The 17595-nt window shown below is 36.4% G+C and overlaps 1 protein-coding gene across 5 annotated transcripts in view; it reads right to left on the reverse strand.

The window, feature by feature from the left end:
* pcdh15a (protocadherin-related 15a) overlaps window positions 1-17595 on the reverse strand; it is a 406352-nt gene that overhangs the window by 178980 nt on the left and 209777 nt on the right. For 4 of the 5 annotated variants that reach the window (XR_015504985.1, XM_087277644.1, NM_001441700.1 and 1 more), the window contains 3 exon segments: window positions 17321-17527; window positions 15230-15364; window positions 347-496 (listed from right to left, as the gene is read on the reverse strand). Coding sequence is in view for 3 of the 5 variants with exons in the window: in XM_087277644.1 (XP_087133770.1) it covers window positions 347-496; window positions 15230-15364; window positions 17321-17527 (492 nt within the window). In the remaining 2 variants the exon portion in view is untranslated. 5 annotated transcript variants of the gene reach the window in all.

Below are 17595 nucleotides of genomic sequence, written 5' to 3' on the forward strand. Positions count from 1 at the left end.
TTCAGTCAGCTTGGTTAAAGATGTAAACAGATCGCAGTATGACTCGGTGCAGTTTGCCACTTGAGTTCATTAGCTGCGCTTCATATGATCCAGCTCCTCCAAATGTTGCGTTATTGCCTGCTCTCTCTACTGTGCTCATTTAGCTCAATGTCTGTTTGTGTCTGTTTCATTTTCAATACATTTGTTATTCAATTCATCCGGAAAAAAAACCCTTCTAGACTCACTGTTGTATCAACTTCAGTAATTTGACTAGAATCCTCAGTTAATGAAACAAACATGGCACGGAGTTCATTTCACACTATAAATCACATTTGAAGCTGTAATAAAGTCTCGGTTGTGTCCTCACCTGCAGGACGGTCTCTCCAGGCAGCATGTTAGTGAAGATCTCCACACTGTACGACACCTGAGCGAAGGTGGGTGTGTTGTCGTTCGCGTCGATGACCAGGATGTCCACCGTCACGGGTCTGCTTTGCTGAACACCATCAGTCGCCACCAGCTTTCAGAAGACAAAAGAAAAACAAGCACATTGGTAATTATACAGTACATCACCGATGACAACATTTACATTCATTTAGCAGACGATTTTGTCCAAAGCGACTTACAACTGAGGAGGCATTCAGTGATTTAACAGGAGGCAATACACACAGGAAGTGCTCAGTAAACCAAGGAACTATTTGTTCTCAGTGAATTAAGTGCTAGAGTTTGGGGAAGGGTGTTTTATTATTATTATTATTATTTTATTTTTATTTTTATTTTTTTAACAGAGCTCATTCATAAATGCACAATGTTAATTGTTTTAGGAATGTTGAGTTAGGTAATGTGCAAAACTGGTGCAAATGTCGAATAAAATGACAGAGAGATGAAATAGTGTGTTTTCTACAGGTGGTTTGTCAGGCCCACGTACCTGTGTGAAACACAGAATTGCATAGTTTTTTTCAGGTTGTCATGTTCCTTTTAAAATAAGTGAATTCATCAAGTGTTTTTTTATGCTTGAAAAAAAAAAAAACGAAAAAATATCACACAATATTACACATAAAAATTATAGAAAATACACTTCTTAAAATTAAATAATAGATATTTAAACAAAGTCTGACAATATTATACATAATAATAATATTAATAATAATAATAATAATAATAATAATAATAATAATCTGACAACTTCTACAGAACTGTATTCAAAATCAAGACAAATATAAACAGAAATAATATTAGTTCCCTCTTTGGCTTTTTAAAGTGAAAAAAAATCTACATAAGATGTTAAAAAATAAATGAATGAGCAAGCACTTCAATCACTTAATAATTGCTTAAGGTACTTTATATTACTTTTTTAAAATAACAAAATAACTAATAATTAGTGTTGGACAAAGATTAACCACATCCAAAATAAACTTTTTTTTTTTTACATTAGACATGTATGTACATATGTATTATGTATATGTGATACATACACACACAAACACACCCACACATAAAAATAAAGCTATGCAAAGATATCTAAAATATAAATAAACATTTTCTAGAAAGTAGAATAGAATAGAATAGAATAGAAGGCTTTTCCTAAATATTAATTAGCCTACACACACAGTTCAGTCCTGCATCCTCTCCTTGTAAGTTCAGACTTCGCAAGTTTGATATGGCAAACAGACTCCCGAGGACATGTCCGGTAAATCTTTAAAGGGAACAGTGTACTTTATAACCTCATTCACTTCATCCTGGCTACGTTGTCTCACTATATTTTAATAATAAAATGAAAACATGATATAAGAAACTGTCATTTTCATTTTGATAATAACAACTTAACAGACAGCAGAAATGTTAAGGTGTTGTGCAGCATATATGAGTTTCACCTTTGCAAAATACAAAACAAACCGTCTCTTTTGCTGAATATCAGTGTTAATAATCAATAATGGCCATTATAACACTATAATGTACAATAAGTTTATACATTATAGAAAATAAAGGCAAGCAATCAGTCAATATGTGTGTGGTTCCATTAATTATTAACTTATCTTTGTGCTCAACCAAAACACGTTACCTGAGAACAAGTAATCGATTCAAAAGACCAAACTCAGGGAATATGTCGTTAGATATAGACAAGATATTATATATCACGTTTAACAAATATAGTGAGATATCCAGTGGGAGATCCTTGATGAACACTCCGAGCACAGCTCTCATCTGGACAGATATGCTGCAGCGCATGCCAGAGTGTGTGTGTGGTCACGTGATGTGCGTTTTTAGCATTTTGGTAGATGGAGAGCTGTTCAGAAACGCTGGGTGAAACGCTAGTGTGGACGCGGATCGTTTTCATTCTACAACGCACAAGTGTAAATGGGGCCTTAGACCCTTAAAGAGTGTATTATGTCACATTAAGCTGTAAAGAAGTGTCTTGAAGAATATCTAGTCAAATATTTTTTTCTGTCATCATGGCAAAGATAAAATAAATCATAATAGACCTGGTTATTTTTTTATTATTACTTATTTACATTTACATTTACATTTAGTCATTTAGCAGACGCTTTTATCCAAAGCGACTTACAAATGAGGACAAGGAAGCAATTTACACAACCAAGAGCAACAATGAATAAGTGCTATAGGCAAGTTTCAGGTCTGTAAAGTCTAAGAAGGGAAGTATTAGTAGTATTAGTAGGAGCAAGAAGGAGCAAGGCCAGAAGTCACTTTGTAGGCAAACATCACAGCTTTGAATTTGATGCGAGCAGCAACTGGCAGCCAGTGCAAACGGACTAGCAGCGGAGTGACATGTGCTTGTTTAGGTTCATTGAAGACCACTCGTGCTGCTGCATTCTGGAGCAGTTGAAGAGGCTTGATAGAGTTAGCTGGAAGCCCAGCTAGTAGAGAGTTGCAGTAATCCAGTTTGGAGAGAACAAGAGCTTGAACAAGGAGTTGAGCTGCATGTTCAGATAAGAAGGGTCGGATCTTTCTGATGTTATAGAGTGTGAATCTGCACGATCGAGCAGTTCTAGAAATGTGGTCAGAGAAGTTTAGTTGGTCATCAATCGTTACTCCAAGGCTTTTCACCATTTTGGATGCAGTAATGTTTGCCCCATCCATCTGGATTGAAAAGTTATGGTGTAGAGTCGGGTTGGCAGAAACTACAAGCATTTCTGTTTTTGCGAGGTTCAGCTGAAGATGATGATCTTTCATCCAGTGTGAAATATCCAACAGGCAAGCTGAGATGCGAGCTGGAACTAAGGGATCATCAGGATGAAAAGAGAGGTATAGCTGGGTATCATCAGCATAGCAGTGGTAGGAGAATCCATGTCTCTGGATGACTGGTCCTAGAGATGATGTGTAGATGGAGAAGAGAAGTGGCCCAAGAACAGAGCCTTGAGGTACCCCAGTGTTTAGATGCTGTAGGTTGGACACCTCTCCCCTCCAAGACACCCTGAATGACCTCAGGGTCATTCAAATATTCTTGTGCTAATTAGAATGTTTTATAATAAAAAAGCAAACAAAAAAAAAATCAGACATACTTTGCATTTTACTGGAAAATCAAGAAAATGACAAATGAAGTGTTAAAATGAATGTGTGCGCAGTTTGCTGCCATAATTAAACCTGCTAATTTAAAATCTATTTCTATGGTGCAACTTAATCCATTATACGTTCTTTTTATTTTTATTTTTCTGCATTTTTAACCATGAAAACGATATTAAAATGAGTGTTTTGTGCTGTGTACTGCTTAAGTATATCCTGCTGATTCGATTTCATCAGTATCTGACATATAGCACAGCGTGCCAACACTTCATACAACAAATTCTCAGTATTAAGGGACAGCTTACAAATGTTATCGGCTAAAAGTGCCACAGCAAACATTTGTCCAGAGTCTCCCACTGCGCTCCTTTTCAAAGGCAGTGGAAATGCTGAGCCAGCAGCCGTGGGTTACTCTGTTGTTCCTCGCCTTGCATTTCCATGAGCTTTTCCCCCAGAGGATCCAGCTAGTAAATGTGGATCAAAGCCCTGCGGTTCCTCAGTTTGAGCAGGAGAACAGAGCTTTTGCATACGTAAACAGTGCACTTGGAGAACAAGGAGCTCGCTTTGTATCCAGGTGGACTTCTCATGTGTGCCAGGCTCCTATTAGACACTCTGTTATTGACCTCATGCTGGATTTAACCTGAATGACCACTTGGATGTTGGAGCATTTGAGATCTTTCATTTGCTTTACTGTCTAGAGCTGATTAACAAATTTCTGGTTCAAGCAGTTGGATATAGGATGTTTCAGCTGGAGGGATTTTGCTATGGAATAGTAGAAGGATTGTGGGGATATTCCTTCATTCATTCATTTTCCTTCGGCTTGGTCCCTTATTTATCAAGGGGTTGCCACAGCGGAATGAACCTCCAACTATTCCGGCATATGTTTTACGCAGAAAATGCCCATCCAGCCTCAACCCAGTCCTGCGAAACATCCATATACACTTAAATTCACACATAAACCATAGCCAATTTATTTAATCAAATTCACCTCTATTGATCATGTCTTTAGACTGTGGGAGAAATCAGAGCACCTGGAGGAAACCCACGTGAACATGGGGAGAACATGCAAACTCCAAACACCAACTAGCCCAGCCGGGACTCAAAGCAGCGACTTTCTTGCTGTGAAGTGAAAAAAAAACATGTCTCTGTGGTCTGTTTTATTAAAAGGGTCATGAAATGAGAAACCCAAATTTCTTTAATTGACATCTGAGAGCTCGAAGTACTATAAAAACATCCTAACCATCCCCATATCATAACTGGCTTCATCACTGTAGAGATGTGGAGATTCCCCCCAATGTACAAAGTGATTTGAGGGTACAGAAAATCGCTATAAGAATGTAAAGAATTATTATTAATTATTATGTTTTTTTTATGTAAGCATTTACTTTATGAGTGTACATCACTAGAACAGCACAAAAATAAATAAATAAATAAATAAATAAATAAATAAATAAATAAATAAAATAAAAAACTGAGGTGATTCTTGACCCCTTTAATTAAAAAAAAATCTGATATGAATATTAATGCATACAAAGTATGTCAATTACACTATTACTAGTACTTCTACAACTGCAAAATATAAATAAATAACAATAATAATGCAATATCTTATTTTCATCATCATTATATTAGTATTATTAATTTATAAAAAGCAAAAAATATATATAAATAAATAATAAAATGAATCAATTCAATTATTCAAAATTATTTAAATTAAAATTAAATAAGAGTGTCACGGTGGCGCATCGGTAGCACGATTGCTGGTGAAAGTCGCTGGTTCAAGACCCATCTGGGTCAGTAGGCATTTCTGTGTGGAGATTGCATGTTCTCCCCCAATTGGCAAGGGCTTCCTCTGGGTGCTCCGGTTCCCTTCACCGTCCAAAGACATGCGGTACAGGTGAATTGAATAAGCTAATTTGGCAGTAGTGTATGTGTGAATGAGAGTGTATGAGTGTTTCCTAGTGTTGGGCTGCCGCTGGAAGGGTATCTGCTGCATAAAACAAATGCTGGAAATGTTGACGATTCATTCCACTGTGGCAACCCCTGATTAACAAAGGGATTAAGCCAAAAAGAAAATAATTGAATAAAAAAATAAATAAAATTGATTAATAAAAATAAATGCAAAAAAGTGAATTTAAAACAAAATTAAAAGTTTAAAAAATGTTAATCCATTAACCAATTAAACAACCTGCAATAGAAATAATGAAAAAAATGTATGAATCAATGTACTGTATATACAGTGTATGTAATTAAAATAATATATTCAAATCAGTTTTTTCAAGCAATACATTCTAGGTAAAATGTGCTTAATTTTTATGGTTTTACTTTCAGTAAGTTCAGCTCTACGATAAACTTTTCAGCTGTCCATCAGTTTCAGAATTCCTTTGAAAATGCTGTGAAAGTATTTGGTATTAGTCATCTCGACATGGCACATATTCAATCAAGCATAATTAAAAGTCAGATAACTGTACAGTAATAAAGAGAAACCAAACCGACAGAATAAAGTTCATGACAGCATGAAAGTCTGTGTCATCTGATCAAAAAACTTCACTCTTCACTTAAAAAATCTTACACCAAAAGTCAGAGAGAGTGAAAAAAACATCTCAGTGTCCGCCTTAGAAAATTGCAGCTCTGTTTCTGTCATTTCTAAAGCAGCGTTACCCGGTTTCCCCTCTCGCTGTGCATGGGCCTAATGGATAGTGAATAAGCAATGAAACTAAAACATTGAATAAACAAAACAACAAGGCATAAAAGACACGCACTCAGAAAAACACATGTATTAGACGCTCCCAAAGGAAAACTCTTACATAACTCAGAATGTCTGGCTGAAATCTCCTCTCAAACTCACTGAGATGCCTATGTGAGATTCCTGACAAACAGGAGACTCCAGAATCTGTGTCCATTTGCTCTTCATTTAATGTGTTTGCTGTCGAGAAGAAACAACTTAGACATTAAAGAGATTTAAGCTTCGATTTTTCTTTGCAGCCGGCTGTGCTGAATGAGAACGCGGGGATCAGAGGATGAGGGGAAGGGGAAAAGGTTTCTGTCAGGAGAATCGTGATGGGAATTCAGTCTGTGGCCTGTCAGAGGATCAACTGTCCAGCAGAACCCCTGAGACGAGCCGCGTGTGAATGATGTGACTGCTCACGGCCAGAAAGAACACAACGCATGAACAATTCACCCCTCGCTCTGAAAGCAGACCTTTAAGACCATTCTGTCACCACTGACTTCACATTCTTGAGCCTGAGGGTCCCTGGTAACTGTTCAATTTCGGTTCAGAGAAGAGAGCAGCACAAACATTCTGCTAAATATCTTTGTTTTGTGTTTTTCATGCTTAATAAATAAAAGATACTTAGGTTGGTTTGACTTTATAAACACATCTCCTCCTCAAGCTACAACCACTAAACCTGGCTCAGACATTCAGACTAATCTGAACTTACTGTATATGGAACATTTGCTTTTCAAAACCCAGCAGTTAGCATAGGGCATGTTAACAATGCTAAGATCGCGATAGCAATATGCTAACCATTTCACGTTAAAAACATGTTAACGCATAAGAACATACTAAACATGCTGATTCATGCTAACAATATATTAGCAATGTTGTAACAATATGATATGGATACCCATGTCAAAAATTAGCTAATGCATGTCAACAAGATGCTAAAACATTTGCCATCTACACTCTAATACATGCTAATAACATGGTAGCCAATGTCATTGTCATTGTCAATGTCAATGTCAATGTCAATGTCAGCCAAATTTAGCAATGTGTCAATTCACGCTAGCAACATGGTATTTCAGGTTAGCACTATGTTTTTTTCCCTCAAAGCTCACCAACTAACCTAAGAAATGCTAACAATATTTTAATAATATTTTAATCTTGCCACTAATAAGCCAATTCATGCCAAAAATACAATAACCATACTATACTACATATAAACAACATGCAAATCTATGCTAGCATTGTGCGAAATATGATAGCTGGCGATTCATTCCACTGTGGTGACCCCTCACAAATATAAGACTAAGCCGAAGGAAAATTAATGAATATGCTGGTAAAATATGCTTTGATATGATCATTTACATTAGTAATTTGCTATCTTTGCTGGTTTTTGCTGATCGTATCCTGGTTATGAACAGTAAAGAACCAGTAAGAACCAGCAAACCAGCATCAAAACATACCTTACCAGCATAATCACTCATTTATTAATTTTCCATCAGCTTACTCCCTTATTTATTAAGGGTCGCCACAGTGAAATGAACCGCCAACTATTCTAGCATATGTTTTACATAGTTGATGCCCTTCCAGCCATAACTCAGTACTGGGAAACACCCATACACCCATTCATACACACACACACACACACACACACACACACACACACACACACACACACACACACACACACACACACACACACACACACTTCACTACAGCCACATTTGTTTACCCAATTCACCTATAGCGCATGTCTTTGGACTGTGGGAGAAACACGGGGTCGAACCAGAAACCTTTTTACCAATTAGCAAAGAATTCTGGCCCAGATTTGGCATAAAGCTGGTACAGCAGGCATACAGCATGTGGACCAAACATGGCCCGGGTTTGGCACAGCGGCACACATGATTTGGGCCAGATGTAAAATGTAGTATTTGGCCCAGATTTAAAACATTGACATGTGGGCCATTCGAGTTTGGGCAGTCTTGACCCACATTTAAAATACATAAAAATATATTTTTATAAAAATAAATAAAAATAGTTCAAGCCCAGTTATGAGTTATTAACTTGGCTGATACATATCCCAGATATGGTGCCTGTTTGGCCCTTGTCTGGAAGCCAGATTTGGTTCAGTCATGTACCGTAATTCACTGCTGCATGTGGGCCAAGCAAAACCTGATTGTGTGGGCCAGAGCTGGGCCAGAAAAATTTTGCTATGTGGGTTGCTGTGAGGCGATAGTGCTAACCACTGAGCTACCGTGTCGCCCCTTACCAGCATATGCTTTTTTTCAGCATGGTAGTAGCAGCCATTCAGAATGCCTTAGTACATATAGCTTTCTTTCCACTTCACTTTTAGTTTAATTTAATTTTTTATTTATTTATTTATTTATTTGACATGGACATCACAATTACACTGGACAACCAAATGCATTTGTTTAAGTGTTTTAGCAAACTTGCTAATTTTCAACACCTGTCCACAGGAGGCTTAATATTGGCAAAATAGAAATATAATAAAACATACACAACATTACAATTCTTTACATAAAATTACTGCAGGCAAAAGCAAAGGCGACATGATCCGACCAACTAACAGTAGACTATTTGTGCAAACACTGCTGTTTTGTTTTTAACCACTTTTTGAGAGCACTACTAAACATTTTTTTAAATTTGTTAAAATTTTATTTGTGCGAAGCTTTCTCAAGCTCACTTTTAAAATCCACACGTTTATTACGTTTACGACACGTTAAATCATGCAAACATGCTAATTCATTCTATCATTGTTGTAAACATTATAGTCACTAAATTGCCCGTAGTGTATTTGTGTGAATGAGTGTGTATGGATGGTTCCCAGTACTGGGTTTCAGCTGGAAGGGCATCCGTTGTGTAAAACATATGCTGGATAAGTTGGCGGTTCATTCCGCTGTGGCAACAGCTGATATATAAAGGGACTAAGCCAAAAGGAAAATGAATAAATGAATGAATGAATGATAGACACATGAGCATATGTGTTGTTGTTTTTTTACCAATGGGTCAATTTTAAAACAATGTCCTTCACATTAATGCAGCTTTAGATTACACACAATATTTAGTTTTATAAATATAAATATAAAATATAAAAGTTTTATGTTACAATGGTCATGATGTCAATCAGTTTTGATGTCTGCATTTATGTTGTTCATTTATTCATTTTCTATTTGGCTTAGTCCCTTTATTAATCTTGGGTCGCCACAGCGGAATGAACCCCCAACTTATGCAGCACATGTTTTACGCAGCAGATGCGCTTCCAGCTGCAACCCATACACTATAGACAATTTAGCCTATCCAATTCACCTGTACCGCATGTCTTTGGACTGTGCGGGAAACCAGGGCACCTGGCGGTAAGCTATGTGATTGCAGGGAGAACATGCAAACTCTACATAGAAATGCCATCTGACCCAGCCGAGGCTCGAAGCAGCGACCTTCTTGCTGTGAGGCGACAGCACTATCTACTGCGCCATCGCGTCACCCCAAATTCATGTTGTGTTTTGGACACAAACCATGTCAGATTAATTGTTCTTGTGTAATGTCATTGAGAAGGCGGATCATCATCACAGATTTATCCACCTATTTTTTATGCAAATTTCATTCAGTCACATACTGTAAACACTGGATAGAAATGCCAATATGCGCATGAATTAAAATTCAGGCATTTAAACAAAACAACCATCAATCGAGCCAGATATTTTATCCAATAAGAACACATTCAATAGTAATAATAATAAAAAGACACACATTTACTGAATAAACTCCTTGACGTGCAACAAAAACACACCATTTTGCCTCAAAAGATGATGGGATTTTCAGTTAATCCATCAATCTCATCGCACAACATCTGAAATGCTGTTTCAATCATTCTGAAGTGCCTGAGCCAAAGTCCATCATCAAAATGGTTGGCTATGATTACCTTGTAGGAACGTCTCACATGATTGCTTTATCAAACATCAGACAAGTATACTGATATCATAACTGCTCAGTCCTTTTCGTATGTGCGCTCTGAGTTATTAAGCTATTGTATATGGAAAAAAAAGCTTCTCCAATTGTAGCAACTAACATTTTTCTTACATATATCAGTATTTTGTTTTACATTTTTTCTCAGCTCACAAAATTGGATGGGAAAAACTGAAATGTGCAGCTTTAAATCTTTTCTAACCTGTTTTTAATACAGCGCATATTAAATTAAATGACATGAGTAAGTGATAACAGGATTTTCATTTACGATTGAACTTTACCTTAAAACACACAGTAGGGAGGCGGTTTTTATTATGCTGGTCTCTCTCCAGCACAAATAACTGAACAGCTAATTTCCTTTCATGCAATTGTTCCAGCTCATTTGTTCTATATAAAAGAAATGTATTAAATGTGATTAGGTCCGTGTTTTGCGCTGATAAGCAGACTATTGTTAAGCCTTTCGAATGGATTAATGCTGATTGCTAGGGCTCAAATCATGCAATGAGGAGGGGGCATGTTTAAATTGGAGAAATCTGATTGGCCGTCTGAAAATTCCAAACTTTAACTGGCCAAAAACAACAGATTTCACTAAATAGCCAGGCAAAGGGATAGTTCACACAAAAATGAAAACATACTAACAAGTTACTTTCCCTCAAGTGGTTACAAAAATGCATGAGTTTCTTTTTTCTGTTGAACACTAAAATAGATATTTTGAAGAATGCTGAAAACCGGTAACCATTGACTTTCAGAGTGAGAAAAAACGAAGACTACAAAAGTCAAAGGTAACAGGTTTCCAGCATTCTTCAGAATATAATCTTACATGTTCAACAGCAGAAAGAATCTCAAACAGATTTGAAGCAAGTAAGGAAAAAATTATGACAAAATATTCCACGTGTTCACTGTCATATGTACAGTAAGAATTTTTTTTTTTTACAAAATAGGCATGTAAAAGTATAACCATAAGTATAAATTATTAAAAAAATAATAAAGAAGGTTTCTATGTTAAATAATGTTGAGGAAAATCCAGCAAATAACTATTTTGGGTGAACTCAAAATATCTCTTAAGTTTGATTTTAGTTTGTTTTCTTAAAAAGGGTCATTTAAGTTACCCTGCTCTTAAACAGGTTTTATTTGGCATATGAAATCACAAACCATAGCTGAACCAATCAGCAGCAAGCAAAGTGGCACATCTAATGTTATAAAGTCGCTCCTAAAAATGTCTTGGCTCCAATAAAAGACAAATATGCCTAAAATATAGACAACTATGACTGAAATTAATTATGCACAATATATTCTTAATGCAAAACACACACACAGTTAAAATGTATATAATAACATATAGATTTAAATTTAATATAAATGTAGGTTTTTATTTATTTCAAGCTATTTTTGTGTTTTAAATCTAAATAAATAAATAAATAAATAAATAAATAAAATGTTGCCATTAAAACAATAATAAAATGACATGATATTTTGATCATCCTATGTATTCCTAATGTCATCTCTGAAATCAAAGACAGCAAACAGCCTGTAAAACAAACCCTGCCTGCCTGATTTTACAATGATCAAACATTCATTATGTTTTTTTTTATAATAATCTGTAAATTAAATTAAATTAAATTAAATTAAATTAAATTAAATTAAATTAAATTAAATTAAATTTAATTTAATTTAATTTAATATTGCCATTAAAATAATAATAAAAGGACATATTGATATTTTGGTCATGCTATCTATTCCTAATGTCATCTCTGAATACAAAGACAGCAAACGGCCTGTGAAATAAACCCTGCCTGTCCAATTAGACAATAATCAAACATTCACTATTTTTTATAATAATTTGTATATTCTATAAATAAAATAAAATAAAATAAAATAAAATAAAATAAAATAAAATAAAATAAAATAAAATAAAATCATTCACATTCAAACAATAATAAAATAACATGATATTTTGGTCATCTATCCCTATTATCTCTGAAATCAAAGACAGAGAACACCCTATGAAACCAACCCTGCCTCTCCGATTAGACAATGATCAAAAACCAGTGCTCAAATGTTCCTCCTTTGATCCATCTGTCTTTTAACTGCTCCTTGGAGATCAGGGATTCTGGAAAGATCAGAAACACTTGAGTCCAAATCTCAGATCAATAGATCCAATCGATGGAGAGAGTCCTGAAGAGACACTTCACATCCTGAACAAACAGCATCGCTTCAGTCCGTTTGTTTTCTTCATCACAGTGAACTCTCAACATGCTGTGAACTTGATGTTCAAGACAGAAATATTCATCTTCAAGTAAGAACATTCCCTGTTGTTAATAAATGAGAAGCTCCTCATGCTGGAGGAGTCCAACAGAGCAGATGCTGACGCACACTGGGTCTTACAAGAGCAGTAAATAATCTCAAGGGGACACAAGACTGAACTAAAGCGACCGGCCATTCATTTTCAATGAGAGTGAGGACTTGAGAGACAGGGACCACTTTAACATGTAAAGGCAAATATGTGTAATAGACTCATATTAATTAACTTAAATTCATTTTAATTGAATTGTTTTTATGCAATTAAAAACTAAAATACTATAAATATTAAACATCAATAACATAATAATAATGTGTACGCTGTAAAAAGCCATTAGTTAGTTCAGAATGATTGAAACAGCATTTCAGATATTGTGCGATGAGATTGATCGATTAACTGAATGTTACATATCATACACAGTTAAAAACAATTAGCTGACTTTACTTAAAAAACTAGAGCAAACTCATTGTCCTAAAATAATTAAAGGTGCTGTACAGTATGTAAGTTTTCTAAAGCAAAAAAAAAAAATACTATAATATGTTTGCAGATATTTAAGACACATGCTAAGTGAACATACTTGTTTATCTGAAAAACAATGCCGAAGTCAGATATTCTGCTTTGAAAATGAGTTTACCGTGCTGTGTTTTGGTCATTTTAACCTGCCCACTGCCAGTGTAGCCAATTACATTTAAGGATCCTGGGTTGCCTTGGTGGAAAACCGCCAACCCAAGCTCATTCTGGAAACGTAGCCCCGCGGACGTTTCTGAAGACCGCGATTTACGTGGCCGGAGGTACGCAAGGCCGCGTTTAGTTTTTTCGAGCGAACGCTGCGGGGCGGTGTGGTGCTGCTCCGCCCCTCCTCTTCGCGCTCGCCGGCCGACGGCTCGTCTCCGAGTGGAGGGCTTTCCCGATGCAACCAGTTTGTCCGCTTAGCTCACAGCGTTGCGTTGGCAGAGTGGAGGCCCTGGAGGAGGAGGAGGAGCCGGCCGCGGGGACGACGACCGGGATCGAGTACAGGGAACAGCGCTTCCGGAAATCAGGTAAGACAAAAAACAGAATCCGAAAAATAAGGGCGAGAACGCGGCGGGACAAGGGCTTTTGCTTTTTTTTTTTGTGGACGGCTTTTGCGAACCGTCGCTCGGGATTAGGGAAGGAGGAGGAGGAAGAGGAGGGCGGCCGAGTCGGCCGATCCGGCGGCTTATCGCACGAGAACGGCGCGGGCGCGAACGGCACGCGCTCCCGAGAGGCGCCCGAGACACGAAAAAGCGCGCACAGCAGCCTCTCAAACAAAAATTGCTCGAATACGTACCTCCCGGGACGTAAATCGCGGTCCGCAGAAACGTCTGCGGGGCTACGTTTCCACAATGAGCCCGGGTTGAAAACCGCATAATTCATTCATTCATTCAGAAAAGCTCTGAAAGTATGCGTCCGTGACTGAAATGTGACCTCTAGTGGACAGCAGCAGACTCCAAAATGAGACTCAGGGTGCTTTCACACCTGTGAATCGATTCAGTTGTTCCGAAACAGGTATTAAAATTGTTACAATGTTGCTCTTTGTTCTTGGTGCGGTTCGCTTTCACAAGGAAATGTTTCTAAACGGACCAAAAGAGCTAAAACAAGTCATGTGTGAGTAAACTCTCCTTACATTAGTCGTAGTTTCATGGTTTATTTTGCAGTCCAGCTCAGCTGTTATGCGACCTTATTTTAATTATGGTGATGAGCAATAAGACATTATAAGCGGAAAGCTACGCTTTAATTTTGAATGGTGACACCCACAGACCTCTTCATCAGATATAAATCAGAGGTAAGACTTTCTCATGCATAGCCCTTGGCTACACTGCAGTTCGGTTAATGTTCCTAACTGATAAACAGCTCTCTGTAATATTTCAGCAAGCTTTCGCTTTCGTATTTAACATGAACCGCACATTTACCGGTAGGAATGACATCCCGCCCTACTTATAATTCTCTCTTCTTATAGCCATATATGCCTATTACATATCCATAATACACATATATATTATATGATATAATACACATATTATATGATATAGCCGGGCTCGGATCGTTTTGCTTTCTCACAACAATCGATTCACTCCAGAGTTCATTTCTATTGAGCCAAGGCCACCTCATTTGGGTGATCTTGGACCGATTGATTTAGTGGGGATCTCTCAGATTTAGAGTTCCACATGAGGTTATTAATTAGCAAATAATATAAATATTACAAATGTAAACATTAGGTGTGCAGGTTATATTGTAAACACATGTCGTAAAAACCCTTCGTGATGAGATATGCTTGCTTTTTCCTTGAAACTTGTTGAAACATGTTTAAATTGCATGTAATTGTTGTTTAAAACAAAAAAGAATGATGAATTTCATTGTTTTAAGCAGTTTTTATCACTTTCTGATATTGTCTGAAATTAAATTAATTAATAAAATTTTTTATTTTATTTTCACAACTTTTTTCTTTGATTTAGTTTAGCATAAATCTAATCTCATATTATATCTTAATAATATTATTACTTATTAACAAAAATATGTATATTACTGTCATTTAACACATGAATAAAATAATTCAAAATTGAACCTATATGTGTAGATAGACACATGTAAATGTAGCTGTGTGTGTGTGTGTGTGTGTGTGTGTGTGTGTGTGTGTGTGTGTGTGTGTGTGTGTGTGTGTGTGTGTTAGTGTGTGTGTGTGTGTGTGTGTGTGTGTGTGTGTGTGGTACCGTTAATGTGTAGTTGGTCTGTATCTCTCGGTCCACTGGTTTCAGCAGGGTCAGGAATCGTGTGATGCCGCTAGTAGTGATGGTGAAGATGGAGGTGTATTCATTCAGAGTGATCTTCAGCTGAGGGTCTTTAGTCTTCACAAAACAAACATAGCAAAAAAGATAACAAAAAAAGATAGCAGGTCAAATGGAGCATTACTATTCAATAAAAAGATCATGACACACAGTCCAAAACAAATTCATGCACACACTGCAAACACTCATGAAAAAGAAGGAAAACGTGTTTTTGGGTAACACCTTAAGTACCAATTCCCACTTTTACTGTAACTATTATGATTTTACCTGCCTATTATTAGAACTTTAGCTGTTTATTAGCACTTATAAAGTATGATCTTAGTCTACATCCCTAATACTACCCAATACCTAAACCCAACAAAAACCCAGAGATGTATAGTAATGAAGTAGACCTACTTCACTACTGTACTTAAGTACTAAGGCTGTATTGATGTACAGTAGGTTGCACGGGCCCTTGATAATGTCTCTGGGGGCACCCTAAGTGTATGAGCCTTTAGAATCGTGATAATCGTAACCGAACCAAACTGTGAGACCAGTGTAGGTTCTTAGCCCTACTCATTATAATCATAGACCTTTTTCTTGGCTACTGCATGGAGCATGGAGGGGGCCATAATCACCTGCGTCTTCGGGTAGAATGTTTAGAACTTCCGTGTACAGCGTTTAAAACCGATAATTTGTGATCCGAAAATGGGTTTTAATAGTGTTTTGAGTGGATTATGGAGTGTTTTTGTGACACACAACTTTGAAATGTTTGCGTTAAAGCTGTTATTATCGGTCAGATCTGTGGTTCGTACCAGTATCGTAAGCCATGTTTTCATTTTGCTTAATCACCCCCTAAAAAAGATATTTGAAATAAACAAAGCAATATGATGTCTTTTGACTGCTTTCTTTAATAACTACATTGCACAATACCTGTACTTTTCCTTTCAGTACTTAAGTAGTAAATTTTGAAATAAACTACTTGCTATACTTAAGTACAAAAAAGTTGAATACTTTAGTACTTCCACTTAAGTATGGTGCTTAAAGAGCACTTCAACTTCTTCTCAAGTCCCTTTTTTGATAGAGCACTTGTACTTTTACTTAAGTCTGGGTCTCTAGTACTTTATACATCTCTGCTAATACCTGACTATTAATAAGCAGGGTAACACTTTAATGTGTATCAATAACTAAGTATGTTTAATCGTTTTACGCGTTTATTAATCATATTACAACCTCTATTGATGCATTATTAAAATCCAAAGTTGTGCTTGTTAACATTACTGTAGTTAATGCACAGCTAGTTAACTTGAACTAATGTTATTTCATTTAAAGACCCTTAACGTATTTTAATGAAGATTAATAAATACTGTAACAAAATTTATTCATAATTGTTAGTTAATGCATGGACTAATATTAATTTAATCTTAAATGTTCAAGTGGAGAAGCAGAATTAAAAAAAATGATACAACCAAAAAAAGAAGAAAAAAAATGGTCCAAGATATTAATTATAAAACAAATAAATATTTAAATCTGTTCACAGACTTCTTAAAATCTTTAAACGGAGAAGCAGATAAAAAAAAATGAATTGAAATATGCAAACTCAAGATAGAAAGTTTAAAAAAAAAAAGCTTTTTAAAATATTTTAACAGTGAAATAAAAACAAAGAAAAGAAAAAAAAATGTACCATCCAAAATATTGATTATAAAACAAATAGATATTTAAATCTGTTCATGGCCTTTCATAAATCCTCAAGTGGAGAAGCAGAGGAAAAATAGTAGAATTGCAAACTCAAGATTTTTTATGTTTTTAAATAGTAAAAAAAAAAAGAGAAGAAAAATGACAAAGAGAAAAAGGACAAAAGGGCACACGTCACTCTGGTACCTACTGGTGTGGCCCCTGGCAGCAGCTACAATATAAAACATATGGAGAGACTGAAACCATCTGTGACTTTATGCATGTCTGCATTCCAGCAGCGCAGCTGCATACATTATGAATTATGAAATAAGATTTTTATTTTTGTACATTTGAATATCTCACCTCTTCAATGTCGTTGTCCAGAGCTATGATGGCCAGCGGGGCCGTGAGGTTGGCGCTGGCTGAGATGGTGGTGCCGACAGAAGAGGATTCACTGACGAAGCCCCGGTACGAAGACTGCTGGAAATACGGCGCCTGGTTGTTCTCGTCCAGAATTTCGATCTCCAGCTTCGAGTACGCAGGAAGAGGATGACCATTATCCTGCTCTGCCTGTTCACAAACAAACACACAGTCATGCTGAAATGATCTAAAATGAAGCACATTGTATATTATTTAGG

Source organism: Danio rerio, chromosome 13 (assembly GCF_052040795.2).
Source record: "Danio rerio strain M-AB ecotype USA chromosome 13, GRCz13ab, whole genome shotgun sequence".
Lineage (NCBI taxonomy): Eukaryota > Metazoa > Chordata > Actinopteri > Cypriniformes > Danionidae > Danio > Danio rerio.